At 42.9% G+C, this 21,801-nt stretch overlaps 1 protein-coding gene across 1 annotated transcript in view; it reads left to right on the forward strand.

Moving 5' to 3' along the window:
• The window catches only part of ITGAE (integrin subunit alpha E), a 56,697-nt gene extending 52,960 nt beyond the window's left edge, over window positions 1-3,737 (forward strand). The window contains exons 30-31 of the mRNA XM_060082800.1: window positions 2,308-2,418; window positions 3,375-3,737. Of these exons, the coding sequence (XP_059938783.1) occupies window positions 2,308-2,418; window positions 3,375-3,470 (207 nt within the window). The 3' untranslated portion in view covers window positions 3,471-3,737. The remainder of the gene's footprint in view (window positions 1-2,307; window positions 2,419-3,374) is intronic.
• Window positions 3,738-21,801: the final 18,064 nt, after the last annotated feature.

Here is a 21,801-nt window from a genome sequence, read left to right on the forward strand (position 1 = left end):
AGGGGATATGGGTTCGTGCCCCGATCCGGGAAGATCCCACATGCCGCGGAGAGGCTGGGCCCGTGAGCCATGGCCGCTGAGCCTGCACGTCCGGAGCCTGTGCTCCGCAACGGGAGAGGCCACAACAGTGAGAGGCCCGCGTACCGCAAAAAAAAAAAAAAAAAAAAAATTAAACTGTCAGAGGCTCCTGAATAGAACCTCTCTCTCTCTGTCTCTCTCTCTGTCTCTCTCTCTGTCTCTCTCTCTCTCTCTCTCTCTCTCTCTCGTCTCTCACACACACGCAAACAGAAGGTCACAGTCTCCTGGCAGACTTAACTCTTCTAGATAAGAGACCAAAATAGTTTGTATAAAATATTTTGGTCATCAGATAATTTTACTGTGCTCTGATTTTTTTTTCTTTCTTTTTTTTTTTTTTTTTTTTTCGGTACGTGGGCCTCTCACTGTTGTGGCCTCTCCCGTTGCGGAGCACAGGCTCCGGACACGCAGGCTCAGCGGCCATGGCTCACGGGCCCAGCTGCTCTGTGGCATGTGAGATCTTCCCAGACCGGGGCATGAACCCGTGCCCCCTGCATCAGCAGGTGGACTCTCAACCACTGTGCCACCAGGGAAGCCCTTTCGTTTTGTTTTTAGTTTTTGTTTTCTTTGCTTTTCGAGGATTCTGTTGCTATCTCTAGCTCAGAGATTCTTTCCTCAGCCATGTCCAGTCTACTAATGAGCGCATCATAGGCATTCTTCATTTCCTGTTACAGCAGGTTTTCATCTCTAACATCGTTCTTAGGATTTCCATCTGTCCACTTACATTGCCCGTCTGCTCTTTTTCTTTGTTCATGCGTGCTGACTGCTCTAACTGTTAGAGCCCTTAGCATATTCATCATGGTTGTTTTAAATTCCTGGTCTGATAATTCCAACATTCCCGCCGTGTCTGGTTCTGATGCTTGCTCTGTGTCTCTTCAAGTTGTGTTTTTTTGCTTTTTGGTGTGCCTGGTAATTTTCTCTCAGTAGCTGGACACGCTGTACCAGGTAAAAGGAACTGCTGTAGACGGACCTTCACGAATGTGGTGAGGTGTTGGGGAGAGGCAGTGTGCTGTCGTTCTGTGATTAGGCCTCAGTCTTTTAATGAGCCTGTGCCTCTGGACTGAGAACTTCACCCCTGTTTCTCAGTCTTTTTCAACCCCATTAGGTGGGACAGGATGGCTAGAGTGGGCTTGAACTGGGTACTTCCCTTCCCCCAGGACAGTTAGGCTCTAGTATTACCCAGCAGGTTAGGCTAGTTAACTAGTTTCCCCTGAGGACAGGCCTTGTTAAGATGACAGTTCTCTGGCTTATTTCAAAATGGTTCCTCTTCCCCTCCCTCTGCTGGAAGCATGAAGGGTTTTTTCTCCAGTATTTACTGTGGGAACCTGGTCAAGCTCCTGGAGAAAACCTCAGCCCTGCGACCGGGTTTCCTGGAGTTTGTAAGCCCCTGGGTTGTCAGCACCGCGCTTCCAGCAGCCCATCAGTTGCAGTTCAGGTTTTCCTTCCCTGGTGCTGGTGAGCCTCTGCTCTCTGTGTCAGTCTCTCTGTCTCTCCCTCCGCTCTTGGGGGCAGCAATTTGCCTTGTGGCGTCACTCTCTTAGGGATCCAAAAAATTGTTGATTTTTCAGTTTGTTCAGCTTTTTACTTGTTAGCATGGAGTGGTGACTTCCAAGCTCCTTACATGCGGAAGCAGAAACCACAAATCTCATCAGATAATTTTAGATGCTGCATCAGGAAATGTTTAGCTTTTTGCTTTATTGTCATCAGTTCTTTTTTTAATATATATATACTAAAAACCATTGGTGTGTACACTTTTTTTTTATTCCATCGGTATTTTTATTTATTTGTTTGTTTGTTTGTTTATTTTATTTACTTTTGGCTGCATTGGGTCTTCGTTGCTGCATGTGGGCTTTCTCTAGTGGCGGCAAGCGGGGGCTATTCTTCATTGCATTGCACGGGCTTCTCATTGCAGTGGCTTCTCTTGTTGCAGAGCACGGGCTCTAGGCACGCAGGCTTCAGTAGTTGTGGCATGTGGGCTCAGTAGTTGTGGCGCACGGGCTTAGTTGCTCCGCGGCATGTGGGCTCTTCCTGGACCAGGGCTTGAACCTGTGTCCCCTGCATTGGCAGGCAGATTCTTAACCACTGCACCACCAGGGAAGTCCCCTGTCATCAGTTTTGATCAATACACTGTATGTTGCCAAGTTCTCACATTTTGCTCCTTAAAATAACGTGAAATTTTTTTCTCATTTTGCCTTACCTGACTTACTGGATGATCTCTTTGTTTTGTTCCAGATCACTGTCATTTTCCTGAAAGATGAGGAGGCGTATTCTCTGTCTCTCATTATTAAAAGCAGCGTTGGTGGCCTTCTGGTTTTGATCGTGATTATAGTCATCCTAGTCAAGGTCGGTTCCACTCATGTTCATAAAGGTTCTGGTGTTGGGCACAGTCCTCCTTAGGACAGCCAGCCCCTGACCTAGAGCAGCTTCCCTGGCCTCGTGACCACCTTTCCCTCTTCCTTCAACCACACGCCTGTTGAGGCAAATGAGTAAGACAGTTTCTGTCTGAAAAAGATAAAGATCTAATTGAAGAATTGGAGTACAGAGATATTTTCCTAAAACGAACCTGATTGTCGTTCCCCTATTTAAGTCCTTTCCTTTCCTTCCCCTGTTTTGATGTTCAGACTCTTCCACGGCTATTCAAGACCTTCCACTCTGGCCTCTACCTTCTCCACCCTTAAGTCTTGCTTTTTTCTCAACACACTAAACTAAACAGGTTCGTGTCTCTGTGTTTGCAGTTAGGCTCTCTACACCCATAAGCCCTTTCCTTCTTTTTGACTTGCTCTCACTCTTCTCTTAAAACTCAGCCCAGAGATTCCTGAGTCCTCTGAGCTGAACTTTATGCTTTTCCTTTGAGCTCCCCTCTGGAAACCCTTCCAAGGGGTAGTCGTCACACTGTATTCCAGTTATTTCTCTTCTCACTAGGTTGTGAGTTTCTTGATGTGTAGGAGGCTGTACTTGATCTCTCTGTACCCTCAGCCCAGTAGGCTGAGTACTTTTACATAGATATATGGCCCAGTACAGCTGAAACTAGTACTTTGCAGAATTAGTTAAGTTAAAAAGGTTAAAGTGCTCTGGGGGTTCAGAGGAAGGTGGAAAATCACTTCTGACTGGGGACTGAGCACAGGAAGGGCTTGTGGAAAGGCAGTATTTAAGACGGGTCTTGAAGGATTGGATTATCAGGAGAGATTCAGAGGAAGCTGAGGAGCATGTGGGCTATTTTGGCAACAACCAGGTAGATGGTTTTCTAAAGCAGGTGGTTAGGTTGGGCCTGTAATTGGGCTTCCCTCCCTTTGTTTTAGTGTGGCTTTTTTCAAAGAAAATACCAACAACTGAACTTGGAGAGAATAAGGAAGGCCCAGCTGAAATCAGAGAATCTACTGGAAGAAGAAAATTAGACCAGCTTCCTCATCCATTGGGAGAGAGTACCGACCAGTCCTGGAGACTTCTAGAGACTTGGTGTCATGTGGATTACTTTTCCTTTAGGATGATCGAGAGCAGAGTCTAGCACATTGTTTTGTGGAATGTTGTTTTTAACCATACGTTGTCCCCAGAGTGTCTGTGCATTGTGCAGAAATGAAACTTGGGAGACATTTGGTATTAAATAAAACTGTTTTCTTTACAGAAGTGCCTTTAATATGCAAATATAATATCCTTTGTGATTCCCGCCCCCCCCCCAAGAGGAGGCTATGCAGTTATACAGCATTTTCCAGCCTTATTTGCCTAAGAGTGCTTTTTTCCTGCTGTTTCTGTTAACATCTTCCAAAATAGTGTTCCACGAAGTATATCTTGGGGGACAGTGGTTGAAAGCAGCTCCTAGTTTGGCATTTTCAGATCCTAAGATGTGGCCTATTATTTCAAATGAGGCCACAAAAAAGCACCCCCAGAACAAATGTAAAAAGTGGAAAAACGGAGGTCACCAAAACAGGAACAAGCGGGGAGAGGAGAAGACCAGGACTTTGTTTTGTAGTGTCTACTTAACATCCTGTGCTGATCCTCGCCTGGCTTCCTCCTGAGTGAATTGCTTAGGGGACCATCGTGCCTCAGTGAGAGAGCGCTCGCTCATCCGCAGGAGGAGGTGGAAACAAGATTAGGGCCTAGAGTTACAGGCTGGCTTTGCTCTTAGTATCTGATTTTATTTTATTTGTATGCTCCATGCTGCTAAAATTTGACCAGATCTCCCTACTCCCAAACCTGCAGTGGGACAGTCTTTGTTTTCATGGGTAATAAAAGTCATTGCAAGTAATTAAACGGTGCAGAAGTATATAATGTAGAAAGTAATCCCTCTGATCCCTTGGTCTTCTTTATCTAATTCAGGTGCTTTCATTGTTATTTCTTCTAAATTTTGATTTTTTTCTAAAATTTATGTAGGTATAAGGTGTGAATTAGGGAATTTAACCTGAGTTTTTTTTCTTTCCCAGATGCATAACTGATTTTCTTTTTTCTTTTATTTTCTTTCTTTATTTTTTTGGGCTGTGTTGGATCTTCGTTGCTGTGCAACGAAGGCTTTGTCTAGTTGTGGCGAGCGGGGGCTAATCCTAGTTGTGGTGCGTGGGCCTCTCATTGCACTGGCCTCTCTTATTGCAGAGCCCGGGCTCTAGGCGCACGGGCCTCAGCAGTTGTAGCATGTCGGCTCAGTAGTTATGGCTCGCGGGCTCTAGAGCGCAGGCTCAGTAGTTGTGGTGTACGGACTCAGTTGCTCCGCGGCGTGTGGGATCTTCCCAGACCAGGGATCGAACTCATGTCCCCTGCATTGGCAGGCGGATTCTTAACCACTGTGCCACCAGGGAAGTCCCATAACTGATTTTCACAGCACCACTTACTGAAATATTTAACCACCTCCTCTGCTCATCCTCGCTCTCCTGTATCACAGGGGCTGGAAGGCTTTAACCATTTCCCAGGCTTCCTTGCAGTGGTCTTCTGGTGTGGGTTTTTCCTGTGAGGGCCACTTGCATAAGACGAGAAGGTGGAGAAGGCTTCCTTCTGCTTCTGGCCGCATGGTGGCAGCAGATGAGGACAGGCAGTGGTAGTGGCTTCTTGCAACTCTTGACCTCTGGGTGACACCAGCCCTCCTGTTTTTATTTTCCAGTCCTCCCAACAAATTTGAAACTTAACTCTGTGTATTAAATCCCTTTCTGCTCAAAATACCTAGAGTAGTTTCTGTTTTCTTTTTAAATTTATTTTATTTTTAATATATATATTTATTTATTTATTTTTGGCTGTGTTGGGTCTTCGTTGCTGTCGCGGGCTTTTCTTTAGTTGCGGCGAGCGGGGGCTGCTCTTCGTTGTGGTGCGCAGGCTTCTCATTGCTGTGGCTTCTCTAGTTGCAGAGCACTGGCTCTAGGCGTGTGGGCTTCAGTAGTTGCAGCATGCAGGCTCAGTAGTTGTGGCTCATGGGCTCTAGAGCTGAGGCTCAGTAGTTGTGGTGCATGGGCATAGTTGCTCTGCGGCATCTGGGATCTTTCTGGACCAGGGCTCGAACCCATGTCCCGTGCGTTGGCAGGCGGATTCTTAACCACTGTGCCACCCAGGAAATCCCAGTTTCTGTTTTCTTGATGACCTAAATAACTATATTATTATTTCCACATGAATAACAGTTTATCATTTCTTCAAATATATATTAGAATATATATACTAGTGTGGATAAACACACAGACACACACACACAGACACACACACACACTAGTGGAAATCTAGTTTTGTTTCATTGATCTGTTTGTTCCTGTGCCAGTACCACGATGGAAGGAACCACAGTTTTTAGTATTATGCAAATAAAAAGTTCAAAACAGCAGAAAGGGACCTAAAAGTGAAAAGGTAGTCTCCCTCTCCTCTCCCACCTCTAATGTCTCTTTCCAAAAGCAACCACTGTTAATGGTTTTTCAGATATTCCTTCAAAATATTCCTACGCATATACCAGTATAAACGTTTTCAGTGAGATTGAATTGTTTGCAGTGTTCCACCCCTTGCTGTTTCATCTGATAGACCTTAGAAAAGTCTTTCACTAGCAGCACCTGCAGATCTACCCCGTTCTTTTTAACAGCTCCATAATATACTGTGTTACATGTGGATGTGTCAGAGTTTACTTGTGAAGTCCCCACAGGTGGATATTTAGGTTATTTCCATTTCTTTTTTTATTACAAAGAAAAGGTGCGATGAACATCTTTAAACAGGTATCCTGGCACACTTTTCAAGTATAGCGATGGGTAAGTTCTCAGCACAATTACTGACTCAGAGGTTATGTGCATTTAAAGTTGCAAAATATGGGACGTCCCTGGTGGTCCAGTCGTTAAGACTCTGCGCTTCCAGTGCAGGGAGCTTAGGTTTGATCCCTGGTCAGGGAACTAGGATCCCACATGCCACATGGTGCAGCTTCTAGAAACAAAATTAAATTAAAAAAATTTTTAAACATAAAAAGTTTCAACATATGATGTGACTTGACCTCCAAAAAAGTTTACCAGTTTTCAGTCCCACTTAGAATATATGTAAGTGCCACTCTGTGCCCTTGCCACCACTGGGCATCATCAAATTTTAACTTTTGCTAATCTGATCAGTGTGGAAATGGTATTCTGTTTTTGATATCAGCCTTCTTTTTAACCTTGCAGTAAATTTTGATTATCTGATAGGTCATTTTCATTCTTATTTTTTTTTAAATTATTGATTGTGTTTTTTCAGGTAATTCATAATATCAGTTTTTCAGAATCCCAAAAGAAACCTCTTGGGGTTTTAATTTAAATGTACAGATTAAGTTGGGGAGAACCATTATCTTTATAGTATTATCTTCTTACTTAGAAATATGGCATTTCTGGCCTCTCGCCTTCTGAGATGGCCCACACTCTGTGGAGTGTGTTTCTCTCTAAATAAATCCACTTCTTACCTATCAAAAAAAGAAAAAGAAAAAAAAGAAAGAAGTATGGCATTTCTCCACTTGCTGAGATTTTTTAAAACACTCTGCAACAAGATTTGTAATTTTCTTCAGAGAGGTCTTAATTTACAAAGATTTTAATTTCCAGCTGTATTATATTTTGTATTTACATTTTTGTATTTTTTTTTACTGCTACTCTGAAAAATACCTTTTTTCCCCCTGACTGATTATATAGAGTTTGTATTTAATTGGTTGTTTTGAATATTTATCTTATCTGCCATCTTACTGGACTCTGTTTTTTAATAGCTTTTCTGCTGATTTCAAAATCCTATCTGCACATAATGGTAATTTGGAGTCTTTCTGATACACTTTTTCTCATCCTTACGTCTTTGGCTGGAACTTGTGGGGCTCTGAGCAGTTACCTCTGGGCCTGACTTTCATGGGAGCTTTGCATGCCCTCTGCCTGCATCACAGCCTGCCCTTGGTCCCACTCCCTGCCACTCTGCCTCTGGGTGGTCACTGGGGCTTGGTTGGGGTCCTGTCCACTTCTCATGGAGCCCTTTATCTTTCCTGTCTGACACGATCAGCTTTTCTGTTGATCAGAATCTGTCTGCTTTATTTGTTTCAGGAATTCCTTTATATGTTGGTCCCTTTATTTATACCATTCTCTGTTTTTCAATGCTGCTGCATTTATTAATGGATCTTATTTACAGACACATGTTGTTTTATTGCACTTTCCTTTATTGGGTTTTGCAGGTACTGCATTTTTGACAAACTGATGGTTTGTGGCAGCCCTGTGTTGCACAAGTCTGTCAGCACCATTTTTCCAACAGCATTTGCTCACTTCATGTCTCTGTCACGTTTTTGGTAATTTCTGAAATATTTCAAACTTTTATGACATTTGTTATGGTGATCTGTGATCTTTGATGTTACTCTTGTAATTTTTTTGTTTTTTATTTTTAAATTAAGGTATGTACATTGTTGTGTTAGACATAATGCTATGACACACTTAATAGACTACAGTGTAGTGTAAACATAACTTTTATATGTACTGGGAAACCAAAAATTTGTATGACTCGCTTTATCATGATATTTGCTTCACTGTGGTGGTCTGGAACCGAACTTGCAATATCTCTGAGGTGTGCCTTTGAAGGAGAAGAAAGAAGTAAGTTTGCTTAGGTGTTTCCCTGTTGTTGGGCTCAGGAGTTGTGTCCAAGTTTTCATTATTATAGGTGACTTGTAGTCCCTGCTTTTATACTTTTTTTTTTTTTATAGCAAATAAGATCCCACTTCGATTGTAACAGCCAAGACTTATATTGACCATCTGTAAGCTACTGACTGACTGAGCTGGGCTGATCTGACTGGGTTAGACCAATGTCATTGTAGTCAGGAGACTTCGTAAGGGACCAGTCTGTGAGGAGGAAGAGACTTAAATGGAGACATGGTTACACTGTATAAATGCATGTGCTATTGGCTTGGGCCAAAGCCTTGTCTTTCTTCTAAAAGATGCCCGTATAGTGCCAGACCTTTCCCATTTCCTGTTCACCCTCCTCTGCCTGGGAACAGGACATGCCAAAGCTTGCATAGATCCAAGGACAGTGGGTCATGTCACAGGGCCAGTGTCCCGGCCAGAAAAGGACTAAGATGGGGCCAGCTGGACACTAGCATGGGGGAAAGTACCCCTGTGGTTTCTCTTGTTTTCATCTCCCCTGCTACAGGCTAGTGAGTGCTGATTCAAATAACCTTTCTCTCTCATGATAACATCTGAACTTTGAATTGGATTGTTGGAGGGATGAAATAAGCAGATGTGAATATCTAAATTGGTCAAACTATTTAGGCCTAATTAGACATTGAGAAAGGAGCATTCCATTCAGCCAAGCCCAGCAGTCTGAAATTATCTGTACTAGTATATTAGTCTGTGCACATTTTCTCTAATATCCATACAAGGAGGGATATTTGGTTAAGATCAGGCTTTAGGTATTTTGGGGTCTCCTAGCCATAATTATAACCTTGCAATAGTGCCAGAATTTTACCATTGCTTTAAGAACAGCTCTAGTAAATGGAATCAAGGGAATCTTAGTCACTTCAGGAAGGGTAGTTGTTCAAATATCAAGAGTTCAGGAGGTGGTAGCTGGATGCACCTAAACAGGCAGTTCCCAACTCCAGTTGACTTTATTTTGATTAGTGGAAGGACGTTTTGAAAAGTATGTAAGTAATACATAGATAACACTCTCAGAGTGAGATCAGAGTGAAAAGTGAAAATATGCTTTAGTCACAACCTTGCCCCATCCTGTGCCCCTCCGTAGAAGCTGAGGTCAGCTCGCTTAGCATGTATCCTTCCAGACCATATTCGGTGCTTTTGTAAATATTCACATATGTACATATACAAGTACATGGATTTTTGGGTTTTGTTTTGTGTGTGTTTTACATAAACAGGATCATAACTTCCACCATTGGTGATAATTTATGACCATTTTCAAGGAGCCAGCGTCAGAGACAAAATGCTGCTGCTGAATGCAGGTTTGGGGGGAGGGAGAGGCAACACGTTGGGTTAATGCGTGTTTGGGGAAATCAATAACTTAAATTTGTGTAGGTCATTACACTTTGTAAAGCTTTTTCCAGAAGTGGACTTAAACACATTTGGTAATTGCCCTTCAATGCCAAACAGCTTTCCAGAAAGATTGAACCACATTACGTGGTTATCAGCAGCGTGAACGAGCCTGGGATCTCTGTTTTTACTTTGTTTGCTTAATGGGTATATAATTGTAGCTTTCCTTTCCTTTTCTTTTTTTTTTTAATATCGGCAAGACCGTGTATTTTCCCATGAAATGAGATTTTTTTTTTGTAATCATAACAAATTTAATTTTTTTCTTCCAGTTTTACTGAGATATAACTGACATACAGCACTATGTAGGTTTAAAGTGTACAACATAATGACTTGATTTACATACATCATGAAGTGATTACACAGTAAATTTAGTGAACATGCATCATCTCCTATAGATATAAAATTAAAGAAATACAAAAAAAAATTTTTCTTGTGATGAGAGTGCTTAGGATTTACTCTTAACAGCTTTCATATACAACAAATTTAATTTTTGATTAAAAAATTAAATAGGTAAAGATTATGATTATGATACTTCTTGAATCACATCTGGAAGCTCAAGATATACCCGACAATGTAGAATAGAATTATCTAGAATTCAAAAGACAGATCCAGAAGTCATAACATGAAATAAAGGAGTCTGGAGGTAGAAAAGAAATAAGTAGAGAAGTAATTGTCTTTCTGAGTCCCAGGCAGGATTAACGTAAGAATATATGTGTAGACACATGTTGATGAAATTCCTGAAGTCCAAGGATAAGGTCAGATCTTAAAGTTTTGAGACCCAAAGAACAGATTATTTATTTGCAATGGAAAGAGAATCAATTAGCCTCAGACTTTTTTTTATCAGTAACACTAACAGTTAAATTCCTGGAGCAACATTTGTAGAATCCTGAGGGAAGAAGACTAAGGCCCCAAAATTAATAACCAGGAAAAGATATCATTCATTTGTCAGGGCAAAATAAACATTTTCAGAAGTGCAGGCATTTAAAAAGTATTCTGTCCATGTACTTATCTGAGGACAACACTTGGGGAAATACTCTATCAAATGACAGTTGGTTCAGAACAGAAATCCCAAGATAGGGAAAGACAAAAAGGAGAGGAATAATGGGAGCAACGAATCTTGCAATATACGTATTATTAAAGTTAAATGTATAATAATTATGTGACTAGGACTTTGTAATATAAATGCTAAGTAGGGACTTTTGAAATAGAAGAGTCATCCTTTAAAGAAAAACTTAACAATAACCTAGAACTAAAGCTTCTATCCTGTTTGGGGTTGAGGGAGGTGTGAGCAGCTATAGATGCTTGGTGCATGTGTGTTAAAAATACATATAGTATAAAAATACATGGGGGCTTCCCTGGTGGCGCAGTGGTTGAGAATCTGCCTGCTAATGCAGGGGACACGGGTTCGAGCCCTGGTCTGGGAGGATCCCACATGCTGCGGAGCAACTGGGCCCGTGAGCCACAACTACTGAGCCTGCGTGTCGGGAGCCTGTGCTCCGCAACAAGAGAGGCCGCGACAGTGAGAGGCCCGCGCACCGCGATGAAGAGTGGCCCCCGCTTGCTGCAACTGGAGAGAGCCCTCGCACAGAAACGAAGACCCGGCACAGCCAAAAATAAATTAATTAATTTAAAAAAAATTCCCCTTCCTTTAAAAAAAATACATGTATAACATTTTTAAAAATTAATTTATTTTTGGCTGGGTTGGGTCTTCGTTGCTATGCACGGGCTTTCTCTAGTTGTGGCGAGCGGGGGCTACTCTTCGTTGTGGTGTGCAGGCCTCTCATTGCAGTGGCTTCTCTTATTGCAGGGCATGGGCTCTAGGAGCGTGGGCTTCAGTAGTTGTGGCCTGTGGGCTCAGTAGTTGTGGCTCGTGGGCTCTAGAGCACAGGCTCAGTAGTTGTGGCACACGGGCTTAGTTGCTCCCCGGCATGTGGGATCTTCCTGGACCAGGGCTCGAACCCATGTCCCCTGCATTTGCAGATGGATTCTTAACCACTGCACCACCAGGGAAGCCCCCACATATTGTATAACATTATTATTTTCTTTTGATAGAATATATATATTTGAAGATGAGTCAGGAATATGTAGGCATGAGGTGATCTTTAAAGCACAGTAGGACTTCAAAACCGACAGGAGGGCTTCCCTGGTGGCACAGCGGTTGAGAGTCCGCCTGCCAATGCAGGGGACACGGGTTCGTGCCCCGGTCTGGGAAGATCCCACGTGCCGCGGAGCGGCTGGGCCCGTGAGCCATGGCTGCTGAGCCTGCGCGTCCGGAGCCTGTGCTTCTCAACGGGAGAGGCCACAACAGTGAGAGGCCCACATACCGCAAAAAAAAAAAACTGACAGGAAAGAAAAGCAAACAGAGGAATGACAGGGAGGAAAAAGGAACAGGAAAAAATGACAGGGATGAAAAATGGCTAATTCAGCAAAAGTAAGAAGAAGGAAAGTGAGATTGTATTTAAGATGGAAGGAATAAAACCAAATACATTAATTACTTCCCTAAGCGTGAATGAACTGAGGAGACAGAGACTGTCAGATGGGCTGAAAAGTCAGATTCAAATGTGTATTATTTGAAGAAACACTTGTAAAACAAGATAACAAGCAATTTGAAAAACAAATAGACAAAGATATTGGGAAAATGCAACAAAAATGAAGGAGGGGTGGCAATTTTCATATTTGAAAAAGCAGAATTCAGTGTTCAAAACATTAATCAGGACAAAGAGAGGCACTATGTAGTGTCCTTCCAATCACTCCTGGATGGCATCTGGCACTTTCTGGTCTTAGGGCAGTCTCATTGTCAGGTATTAAAGATGAAGTCTGAATTAAAACAAAACTTGAATTTTTTACTACAGCAAATTAAAGGAGAAAAACAATTAGGTTATATGAAAAATGCTACAACGGCATTTGATAACACTTAGCAACTTTTCCTAATAAAACTTCTAAGTAGGTTAGGAAGGGAAGGAAGTTATTGTGTAATGATAAAGACATTTACCAAAAATTTTTAGTAAATATTATACTAAATGGCAAATTTCTGAGGCTGTTTCCTTAAAATCAGGCACAGGAGATACTTACTCTTAATAATGTGATTCATTATTTGTAGAGATCTGGTCTGATGAAATAGATAAGGGTATGAAATAATTTTGTAATATTAGAAAAGCATAATTTGCCTGTAATTGTAGAGGTCTCAAAAACCCATGAGAATCTAGTAAAAGATTGCTAGAATTAAAAAGAGAATTTATAAAGTGGTATAAGAATTTATAAGAAGTTATAAAGTTACATAAGACACAAACTGATAAGTTGGGTTTTGTTTATGTTTTTCTTATTGTTTTTTTTTTTTAATATGAGTAATAGCCAGTTAGAAATGGACAGGGGAAAATATACCACTTATAATACACACTATTTTTTTTTTTTTTTTTTGCGGTACGCAGGCTTCTCACTGTTGTGGCCTCTCCTGTTGTGGAGGACAGGCTCCGCAGCCATGGCTCACGGGCCTAGCTGCTCCGCGGCATGTGGGAACTTCCCGGACCGGGGCACGAACCCGTGTCCCCTGCATCGGCAGGCGGACTCTCAACCACTGAGCCACCAGGGAAGCCCAATACACACTATTTTAAACTTAACAAAATGTTAAAGAACCTAAATAAAAGAAACGTGAAACCTTACTGAAGGACACAAAGTAAGATCTGCACATATGGCAGGCCACACCAAGTTCCTGAATAGGAAGGCTTACTGTCATAGCTATATAAATCTTTCCTAAAATAATATTTCCATGCATTGCAGTTTTCTTTTTTCATTTGAATCTATTATAGATATATTCACTTACATGAATCTATCAACATTTTCTTCAAATTTTTAAATTTTATTTATTTTTTTATACAGCAGGTTCTTATTAGTCATCAGTTTTATACACATCATTGTATACATGTCAATCCCAATCTCCCAATTCATCACACCACCACCCCCAGCCCCCGCCACTTTCCCCCGTTGGTGTCCATACGTTTGCTCTCTACATCTGTGTCTCAATTTCTGCCCTGCAAACTGGTTCATCTGTACCATTTTTCTGGGTTCCACATATATGCGTTAATATACAATATTTGTTTTTCTCTTTCTGACTTACTTCACTCAGTATGACAGTCTCTAGGTCCATCCACGTCTCAACAGATGACCCAATTTTGTTCCTTTTTATGGCTGAGTAATATTCCATTGTGTATATGTACCACATCTTCTTTATCCATTCATCTGTCAATGGGCATTTAGGTTGCTTCCATGACCTGGCTATTGTAAATAGTGCTGCAGTGAACATTGGGGTGCATGTGTCTTTTTGAATTATGGTTTTCTCTGAATATATGCCCAGTAGTGGGGTTGCTGGATCATATGGTAATTCTATTTTTAGTTTTTTAGGGAACCTCCATACTGTTCTCCACAATGGCTGTATCAATTTACATTCCCACCACAGTGCAAGAGGGTTCCCTTTTCTCTACACCCTCTCCAGCATTTGTTGTTTGTAGATTTTCTGATGATGCCTATTCTAACTGGTGTGAGGTGATACCTCATTGTAGTTTTGATTTGCATTTCTGTAATAATTAGTGATGTTGAGCGCTTTTCATGTGCTTCTTGGCCATCTGTATGTCTTCTTTGGAGAAATGTCTATTTAGGTCTTCTGCCCATTTTTGGATTGGGTTGTTTGTTTTTTTAATATCAAGCTGCATGAGCTGTTTATATATTTTGGAGATTAATCCTTTGTCCATTGATTTGTTTGCAAATATTTTCTCCCATTCTGAGGGTTGTCTTTTCGTCTTGTTTATAGTTTCTTTTGCTTTACAAAAGCTTTTAAGTTTCATTAGGTCCCATTTGTGTATTTTTGTTTTTATTTCCATTACTCTAGGAGGTGGGTCAAAAAAGATCTTGCTGTGATTTATGTCTAAGAGTCTTCTTCCTATGTTTTCCTCTAAGAGTTTTATAGTGTCCAGTCTTACATTTAGGTCTCTAATCCATTTTGAGTTTATTTTTTGTGTATGGTGTTAGGGAGTGTTCTAATTTCATTCTTTTACATGTAGCTGTCCAGTTTTCCCAGCACCACTTATTGAAGAGACTGTCTTTTCTCCATTGTATATCCTTGCCTCCTATGTCATAGATTAGTTGACCATAGGTGGGTGGGTTTATCTCTGGGCTTTCTATCTTGTTCCATTGATCTATGTTTCTGTTTTTGTGCCAGTACCATATTGTCTTGATTACTGTAGCTTTATAGTATAGTCTGAAGTCAGGGAGTCTGATTCCTCCAGCTCCGTTTCTTTCCCTCAAGACTGCTTTGGTTATTCGGGGTCTTTTGTGTCTCCATCCAGATTTTAAGATTTTTTGTTCTAGTTCCATAAAAAATGCCATTGGTAATTTGATAGGGATTGCATTGAATCTGTAGATTGCTCTGGGTAGTATAGTCATTTTCACAATATTGATTCTTCCAATCCAAGAACATGGTATATATTTCTCCATCTGTTGGTATCATCTTTAATTTCTTTCACCAGTGTCTTATAGTTTTCTGCATACAGATCTTTTGTCTCCCTAGGTAGGTTTATTCCTAGGTATTTTATTCTTTTTGTTGTAGTGGTAAATGGGAGCGTTTCCTTAATTTCTCTTTTGGATTTTTCATCATTTGTGTATAGGAATGCAAGAGATTTCTGTGCATTAATTTTGTATCCTGCAAGTAAGGGTGATTTGACTTAGAATTAGAGAGCAATGTGCTCTCCAGAAGCGGGGGGACCTGAGTCTTGCAGATTCGCTGCTGGGCATTAGGAAGCAGTAGTATTGCTGGGGGTCTGTCTAGACGAGGGACTCTTCCTACGTATCACAGGGAAGGCAGGGCCAGGGTGCCGGCCTCCAGGAGAGGCAGCTGGCAGCTCTGCTCCCGCTCCCTCTGCCCCAGGGTTGGGTTCTGGGTCTGGTTGGCCGACTCCTAGGACCTAGAACCAGCTGCAGTCCTGAGTGGTCGGGGGACTGAAGATGTGCTCTCTGGGGAGGCGTCTTCTCTCCAGGGTCTGGGACGGGGGCCTGGGCTAGCCCTGCCCAGAGCACTGGCAGATGTTCTCGAGCTGTTGGCCTTTTTCCTGGGTTTGACTAGTGTCCTACCCTGGGGTAAGTTTTTCTTTATCTTTTTCAGGAGCAGTGAATTAATTTATTCTCTTCACGTGGTAATGGTTCATACTCATGATAACAGAACTCAAACAATGCAAAAATCAGTCTCCCTCATGCCCCAGGCCCCCAGTTGTCCATTTTTTTTTTTCCTCTGAGAAAACCAGGATTACCAGTTTCTTTTTTCTGTGCATTCTTCAAGAGAGAGTTTATGCATATAAAAACATCCTTTAAAATTGCAAATCGTAGTATATAATGTATACACTCTTCTGTATTTTGCTTTTTTTCATTTATTGATCTATCTTGGAGATCATTTTATATGAACTGGAAATCTATTTTATTCTTTTTAATGGATGGTTTGTTGTCCTGTGTATCTGTTTTGGGAGGTACCGTAATTTATTTAACTACACCATTATTGATGAACATTTAAGTTGTTTATAGTATTTTGCCACTTGTGTATTGGAGCAGGTGTAATTTTGAGCAAAGATGAATGTGGTCAGGAATTTTTTCCTCTCTTTAGAGCTGTGAGGTCTGAGATTAACGTTGGACTGCTGGGGTGGGAGAAAACACGACTGGCCCACTTTGGTTCTGCAGACCTTTTAGATTTCCTAGTCTAGCAAAGGCTACCGGCCTAACTCCGGGATTCTACACTGGGGCTTGGGGTCCTTTACCTCCTAGGTGAAGAACTCACAGGTAGAGTAGCAAGTTAAGGACACTAGTACCTCTAGGTCTGGGGTTCCTAACTTGTTTGTTTGCCATAGACCTGTTTGGCGATCTGCTGAAGCCTAGGGACGCCTTCTCAGATAATTTCCCAGCATTTTATTGTGAACATCTTCAAACATACAGAAAAATTGAATTTTACACTGAACACCTGGCTTCTTCCATTAACTTTTTACTATGCTTGCTTTATCGTATTTTTCCATCAGCTTGTTATTAAATATATAAGTTTATAAAGAACCAGTTATATTGAAACAGTGATCAGAATATTAAAATTTTTTTATGATATGGAGATACATACTTCTTTATTAAGAAAGAAAAATGGGGAAATACCTGTAATTTCTATTGGTGTTAAGATACAGGTACTGCTAATACTCTTACGGTTTGTTGCCTACATTCATAATTGAAGGAAATGTTAAATTTCACTTAAAGTGTAGTAAAAATAAATACGTAACATATTTTTCCATCCAGCTTCACAGACCTACTCTGTTTAGGCTGGGTCATTTAAGAAAAAGCATCTGTTCTACTCCAGGCTTTGTACTTTTGCAGCCGGTCTATCAGTCACTCCAGGCACCCTTAGCTGTTCCGTGGAGGAGGAAACAACTTGCCCGAGGCCATCAGCTAGTTTAAGGAGGAATCTTCAGGTCTAATGTTTTTCCACAGAAGCTTCATTACAGGCGGGCAGGGTGTAGGGGAGGTTTACAGGCGTTGCTGGGGAAGAGGCACAGGTGGAGCTCAGCTCTTCAGGTTCCTGGGCTCTACCCACTAAAGGTCCTGATGCTCTAGTCTGGCTTGGGCTTGGGAATTGGCTTTTGGGGCAAGCACTCTGGGTGAGCTTTGATGTCAAGACCCACACCCTGTGAGATGCTAGTTAATGAGATCAGGGTTTGTTCATCTGATTACATTTTGTCAATGGGTAGCGCTCAGCACAGACTTGGAGTCCTGATGACTAACAAGTTGCTTCAGGAGACAAATTTAACATAATGCTCTAGTAGAATTATCTCTGTTGCAATCTTCTAGAAATATACACTCAAAAATAAAGGCTTAGTCACTCTACTCTTGACACTTCAAATATGCAGGCTAATGGGCAGAGGCAGGATGCTCAGGAATCAACCTTCCCCCCTTCCTCCTTCCCTCCCCCCATCCCCCCTTCTCTTCTGGACGACCACGTATCTCATTGTAGACCCAGTGAGCAGAGTGGTAAAGCCTTTCCTGCCTTCAGAGTCCTATAGGACAGATAAGATGCGCACTCAGCTGTAACTCCCTGAGACAGACGGGTCGGGTCCTGTCCTTTGGGGATTTAGAGGAGGAGAGGGATCCAGGAGGCCTCTGTGAAGGAGACAAAGCCCTGTAAAGGCTGAGCCTTGAAGCCATGACATGCTGAGGAGAGACCCGCCTGAGTGGAGGCACAGGGGTTGGGAAGTGCGGGATGTGATGAAGCTGTCAGTCAGCTCCCCTGAAGCTGGTGTGCGTAAGGGGCTTGTGAGGCCAGAAAGGCAGGTGGGGATAGAGACTGCAACAAAGAGGAAGAATCTGAGGGAGGACTGAGTGCAGGAGCTGTGGACGCCGCACCCACTCTCGGGTTTCACACGAGGATGTCCCGCTTGCTCGTGGTTCATCACTACGGTCCTGTGAACACGAGCAGAGCGAGGTGGGATGGACGAGGGCTGTTTCATGAAGGTGGGGAAAACCCCACAGGGAGCAGCAGCAGCAGGACCATCTTTCTCTACCGTGTACCGTGTTCGTGCTGGCGCCGCTTTGTGGGTTTGGTTGGTTTGAGTTTGAATCTTTATCCTTTTCAGTGCCCAGTGAACCAGCATTTGACGGTTTAGTCTTTTAAAGTGATACCTCAGTGGAGTTTTTCCCCAGGTCTCATTCTGAGAACTGAGTAATGAGTAAGAACCCATCACTTAAGACAGGACTCAGAAATGCTTCCTGCAGAGACAGGCTTCCTTCTTCCTGTTGACTCTTTGAAGCAACATTTATATCTGCTATTTCTTTTATTAAAAATTTTTAATCTTTATTGGAGTATAATTGCTTCACAATACTGTGTTAGTTGATGTTGCACAACAAAGCGAATCAGCCATGTGCATACACATGTCCCCATATCCCCTCCCTCTTGAGCCTCCCTCCCACCCTCCCTATTCTACCCCTCTAGGTCATCGCAAAGCACCGAGCTGATCTCCCTGTGCTATGTGGCTGCTTCCCACCAGCCAACTATTTGACATTTGGTAGTGTATATATGTCAATGCTACTCTCACTTTAGCCCAGCTTTGCCCTCCCACCCCAAGTCCTCAAATCCATTTTCTATGTCTACCTCTTTATTCCTGCGCTGCAGCTAGGTTTGTCAGTACCATCTTTTTTTTTTTTTTTTAGATTCCATATGTATGCGTTAGCATATGGTATTTGTTTTTCTCTTTCTGACTTACTTCACTCTGCTCACCATGGCTAATTATTAGAGAAATGCAGATCAAAACTACAATGATGTATCACCTCATGCCAGTCAGAATGGCCATTGTCAAAAAATCTAGAAACAGTAAATGCTGGAGAGGGTGTGATGAAAAGGGAACCCTCCTGCACTGTTGGTGGGAATGTAAATTGATAACAACCACTATGGAAAACAGTATAGAGCTTCCTTAAAAAACTAAAAATAGAACTACCATATGACCCAGCAATCCCACTACTGGGTATATACCCTGAGAAATGCTATTTCTTAAATGGACCAGTAATGTCTATTAATGGAATGTGTTTATCAAAGCAGGACTCCTCAGAGCAAAAGAAAAGTTAAAGGATGAACTGCTTCATGAAACCCTTCCCATGCCACGCCTCTCCCACTCGTGTCCCTTCTAGGTCATCCAGGATATTTCAGGCTCTGAAGGAGGGCTCTCCTTGCCTTGTGATGACTTCCTTTTGTGCCCTAGGACAGATTCAGATTTCCTATCTCAGGCCTCTCTTGAGCCCTCCTCTCTGGGGTGGGAAATTGAACCTCGTTCGTTAGGTGTAAGTAACCTCTGAGCCTCTCCTCCAAGGACCACGTTATTTTATGAGATTTGTATTTTATTTCTCTTTTGCTTCCTTTTCATTTTTTGGAGAATATTTTTTGAGTTCATTTTATAATTCCCCATCACGTCACTGCAGCTACCTTAAATCATCCAACGAGACAGTCTTATGAACCAGATGAGATTGGTCAATCCCTTCACTGCCAGCCCCTTTCTTTAAGGTGGATGACAGTCATTATAATGAAGCATGATGTGGATGCCTTTGGGGGAGGAGAGGGAAGGGGGCTTTGACTACTTTGAGAACTAGCCATTCACCCCTGACCCCTGACTTACTTGCTAAGCTGATAAGCATTCGCACAGTAGTGGTGGTGAAGATCATTTGAACAGGGTGCCTGTTGAGATGGGTTTAGGTAGAGACTGGAAAAACCACTCAAAGACAGCAGGCAGTTTTCATTCAAGTGGAGAATTCATCTTGGATTTGGAAACATCCCTGACTTGAACTTCTAATAATGCAAACATAAAAAGCAAAGACCCTGGTACTTCCCTGGCGGTCCAGTGGTTAAGACTCGGCGCTTCCACTGCAGGGGGTGCAGGTTCGATCCCTGGTAATGGGAACTTCTGCATGTGCGGCCAATAAAAAAGCAAAGACCCCTTCTCCCACTTTGGGTATAATGGGAGTTAGACCTGAACTTGGGGATGTGAGCCGGCCCCAGTGATACGGAGGTAGATTGCAGATACTTAGGTTTGCAGCTCCAGGGAAGTATTTTTCACATTGTTTTGACCATGACCCACAAGAAGAAATGTATTACACATCATTATACACACACACATACTTCAAACAAACATTTCACCAAACTGTCTACACTTACTTCCTTAAACACACTCTGATATTTTCTTTTTGTGAATATGCTGGTTGGAACCCAGTAAACTGATGTCCTGACCCACTGACGGGTCTGGATCTAGCCTAAGAAGCTGTGAGGGAGCCCACAAGGAGGGGTCTGGCCCTGGCCCTGAGAGCAGCGCTTTCCCCTTTGGATGTCCCTCACGTGGTCTGTAAAGCATCTGGATAGTTCTGTCAGAAACTGCAGCCTGGTCTTGGCTGGGCCGCGGGGCGTTCAGGAGGGGCTGCCCACACTGGAGGGCAAACAAGAGCAGGTTGGTGGGCCTCGTCATACAGCGTGATGTCACTCCATTGAGGCTGCCTCTCCTCTGAGTGCTGGAGGGCCGTGTGAGGGGAGGGCTGAGGAAGAGGCTGGCAGGAGAGTGAGGAAGGGAGGCCTGGTGACAATTCCTAAGCCTTTCCCCCAGGATGATGTCAGCTTCCAAAATCCCCAGTCATGAGTGGAACAGGGCGGCAGCTGAAATCTCCCTGTTTAAAAAGTCAGGCCTGAGTTTCACTCAACAAATATGTACTGACATATTATGTAGCAGTCATAGCGGTGGGCCTGGGATGCAGGTATGTCCAAAGGCAAGGTCCCTGCCCTCCTGGAGCTTACGGTCTTAGTGGGGGACACAGACAATAAGTAAATAAGATCATATTCAAGAGTGACGGGCTCTAAGGGAATAAGAAGGGGTAATGGGATAGAAAGTGTTTGGGGTGGGAGGCGCTTTTGGTGGGTGGTAGTAAGAACAGGACTTTTTTTTTTTTTTTTAAGGAAATGGCATTTGAATTGAAATTGATGAACAGTTGCAAAAATCTGTGCTTCCGAAATGGCAGCTTGAGAGCAAAATACAGATTTGCAGGCCCCATCCTAGTCTTAAGGGAATGAGAATATTTGGGGCAGGGCCCAGGAATTTGCATTTTTCTTCCAAATGATACCCACGCTCACTAAAACTGGAGACGTGCTGCCCTGGGGCTTTTACTTTGAGAGGAGGTCACACCTGGTGTGACCAGGGGTCCCCTCCAACTCCCAACTCCCAGAGCCTACGGTTCAAGGAAGGGAACTTATTCCTGTGTGAGAGCCAGGCTAGGGAGAGGAGCAGGACCCCTTCCGGTCAGACTGCAGGATGGCATGAGTGAAACGCAGAAAACGAGCGTGCACAGCCCAGCACACAAGTGCACACGCACACCGAGCTCACCCAGGACCCCGCCTCGCCATGGCTGTCCCACGTTCTGAACCTCATCTTCTCAGAGGTGTCCTCGTCTCTGTTCCCACTGCCTCTGATTTTTTTTTTCCCTCTAATTTAATTCCACTGTCCGTGAGGGGTTGCAGATTCAGCAGCTAGATGAGGTCCATCTCTTGCTTTGGAAGCATTTCCACAGCGGGCCCCGCCCTCTCTCCAGGCATCTTTAAGATCCCAGGCCTTGGCTGCCTGTCTCCCCATCCCCACCCCACCCATCCTCCCTGCCCTACAGAGTTCTCGGTGTTCTGGCCACTGGGGCGTGCCTGGCAACTGACTCCCCGGAGTGTGGGGTTGAA

This window comes from Mesoplodon densirostris, chromosome 18 (assembly GCF_025265405.1).
Source record: "Mesoplodon densirostris isolate mMesDen1 chromosome 18, mMesDen1 primary haplotype, whole genome shotgun sequence".
NCBI lineage: Eukaryota > Metazoa > Chordata > Mammalia > Artiodactyla > Ziphiidae > Mesoplodon > Mesoplodon densirostris.